This window comes from Octopus bimaculoides, chromosome 28 (assembly GCF_001194135.2).
Source record: "Octopus bimaculoides isolate UCB-OBI-ISO-001 chromosome 28, ASM119413v2, whole genome shotgun sequence".
Lineage (NCBI taxonomy): Eukaryota > Metazoa > Mollusca > Cephalopoda > Octopoda > Octopodidae > Octopus > Octopus bimaculoides.
In genome coordinates this window covers 3,780,130-3,783,030 of record NC_069008.1, presented here as the reverse complement: position 1 = coordinate 3,783,030, position 2,901 = coordinate 3,780,130, and the positions used below count along the sequence as shown (strand labels likewise).

The window sequence follows — 2,901 nt, the reverse complement described above, 5'->3', positions numbered from 1 at the left end:
TATCCCAGTACTATTTTTAAATCTGGTACTTATTCTGATGGTCTTTTTTGCTGAACTGCTAAGTTAAAGGGATGTAAACATGTCAGCACCTGTTGTGAAACAGTGATGGGTGGCAGGCACAACACACACACACACATAGACGTGTACAATGGGTTTCTGCATGGTTTCCATCTACCAGATTCACACATAAGGCATCGGTTGGTCCAGGGTTATAGTAGAAAAATCCTGCTCACTCCACTTAGTTTTTGCTCCTTTTATGAGTTGGTGAGGGTGAAAAGCAAACCTAACACTAGCTTAATGATAGCTAAGTTATTTTACTAAATTCTTTGTTATATTTAAAATCAATTGAAAGAAACACAGAAATATGGTGATAAAAGGGTTAAAATCTAGTTTTTATACATATATGTCTTTCAAAATTTCTTATTTTGTTTTTCCCACATTATGTAGGTTGAACTATGTAAAGTGTTATAGAAAGAAGCCTAGCTATTTCTTGTAATATACACCAATACATACATCTAAAGCAAAATTTGTTTAGGGACCTTTGAAATGCTATTTTTGATCCCCAATTTACTATTTTGTTGCAAGGACTCCCCAAAATTTTTATAGATCCTCAGGGGCCATATGGGCCCAGGTTGAGAACCTCTGATTTAGATAATGTATACCTAGTATTTTACTGGAAGCCCTGTTTTGTTGAGATCACCCAATACTTTCCAGAAATATGTGGCTTTTTTGCCAGTGTTATCATCATCATCATCATCAATATCATCATTATTATTACTATTATTATTATTATTATTTTTTAAACTATTAATAATAATAATAATATATAAATATATAAATACTGAAGAATTAGCTGAGAAGACTGGGCAAGTTTTTTTTCTAATGTTGTTGCTTTCAGCGGTGAAATTTGGTCGGATGTCAAAGAAGCAGCGCGAGAAAGTCGAGGATGAAGTCAACTTGGTAAAGCAGCGTGGATTAAATGGGTACGATCCCATATCCCCCCCTTATTCTCAGCCAACCACCAACAACAACAACAACAACAGCAGCAACCAGTATGTCACGTAAGCTGCTTCGCTTGATCCCCCAATATCATCATCATCATCATCTTCTTCATAGTCTTCATCTTTCTCTTCTTTCTTTTTCTCTTAAAAAAAAAACAAAAAACAAAACAAAATTAAAACAACAAAATTCTTAACCTGCACAGTCCTCTCATCCGCTCAACCGGACTACACCAGTTAATTACTTCTGTGATGACCAATGAGAAATTAGAATCAGTGAACCATCTCTTCAGTTTTTCTTTCTTTTCATTCCCACCCACTCTCTCTCTCTCTCTCTCTCTCTCTCTAAATCTTTACATTTTTCCATCTACCTCTCTATCCTCACTTTTGTTTTCTATATCTCTCTGTCTCTCTCCCTCTCTTCCTGTGTATACACACACACACACACACACACATACGATTGCTCACTGTAGTATCGTGCAACATACTCCGGTGTGCAACACTTTGAATCAGAAATGATCAGAGGAACTACAAGAGAGGAGGGTTGCTCAGAAAGCAAGAATTGTACAAAGTCTTGCTTCTGCTGTTAGGTGTCCCCACTGTTCCATTGCAAGCCTAATGGCCTAATGAGTCACCCGAAAACCCACAAAGAGTTTAGCGCTAATCCGATCATCTTCAGAGACAAAAGGCCGAACAATACACATGCACACGCGCGTGCATGCAATTGAGTTGGCCGAGTCATTATAGAATTGGGTAGAGTGCCTTGTGGTATTTGTTCCTGATCTCTGCCTTCTGAGCTCATATTGTGCTGAAATCAGTTTTTCTCTTTCACTCCTTCAAGGCCAATAAAGTACCAGTCATGTATTGGGGACTGTTCTCTCTCTCTCTTCCTTATGTCCCCTGTCTCCCCCTCCCCTCCTCTCTCAAAAATTGGCTGTGGTGATCAGAATTGGAAAGTTTGACTTGGCCAGGTTTAGATGTTCCTATACCATGCTACATGTCACAATAGAGCCCTTATGATTCCATCAGGAGTTAGGAGACAAAGCAAAGTACACATGCATGCGCACACACACATACTCTTTTGCTCTTTTGTTTGTTTTAGTCATTTGACTGCGGCCATGCTGGAGCACCGCCTTTAGTCGAGCAAATCGACCCCAGGACTTATTCTTTGTAAGCCTAGCACTTACTCTATCGGTCTCTTTTGCTGAACTGCTAAGTTACGGGGACGTAAACACACCAGCATCGGTTGTCAAGCGATGTTGGGGGGGGGGACACAGACACACACACACACATACATATATACGATAGGCTTCTTTCAGTTTCCGTCTACCAGATCCACTCACAAGACAATTACAAGGAATACAAAGACTGGTATGTCTTCAAACTTTTCTTTTACTCCCACAGTTAATTATACAGCATAATTAGATAAAATGGCCAACATATGTTCCTGCTGCTTAGAGTATGTGTAGTTGCATACGCAACCCACAATATTCTCCTATGCACCTTCATTCAGGGCCTTTCCACAAGCAATAAATATATATATATAAAGTTTTGAATGGTACAACAATACACTATAATACATAAAAACGGACTATATACCTGTTGTAATTTAGTTAACTATAGTCCGATGATATTTCGGAATACATTTCCTTCTTCAGATAGTCTTAGATGGAGTCTCTGCTATAATCTGTTTTCCAACAACTTTTCTTTTTCGGAAGCATCTCAGTAATGGTCTCACGAAACTCCTTCCGGAATTCCTCATGAGAAGTGCGTGAGGTCGGAAGAAGAAATTGCATTCCGAAATATCATCAGACTATAGATAACTAAATTACAACAGGTATATAGTCCGTTTTTTTGTATTATAGTACATTGTTGTACCATTCAAAACCTTTTTTTTTTTTTT

The 2,901-nt window shown here is 38.3% G+C and overlaps 1 protein-coding gene across 3 annotated transcripts in view; it reads left to right on the top strand.

Annotated features, from left to right (window-relative positions):
• LOC106881536 (probable nuclear hormone receptor HR3) overlaps positions 1 to 2,901 on the top strand; it is a 188,754-nt gene that overhangs the window by 150,642 nt on the left and 35,211 nt on the right. Inside the window, exon 4 of one of the 3 annotated variants that reach the window (XM_052977575.1) lies at positions 899 to 1,052. In XM_052977575.1, coding sequence (XP_052833535.1) covers positions 899 to 1,052 — 154 coding nt within the window. Of the gene's footprint in view, positions 1 to 898; positions 1,062 to 2,901 lie in introns of all 3 variants that reach the window. The other 2 variants (XM_052977576.1, XM_052977574.1) reach the window with 2 other exon arrangements.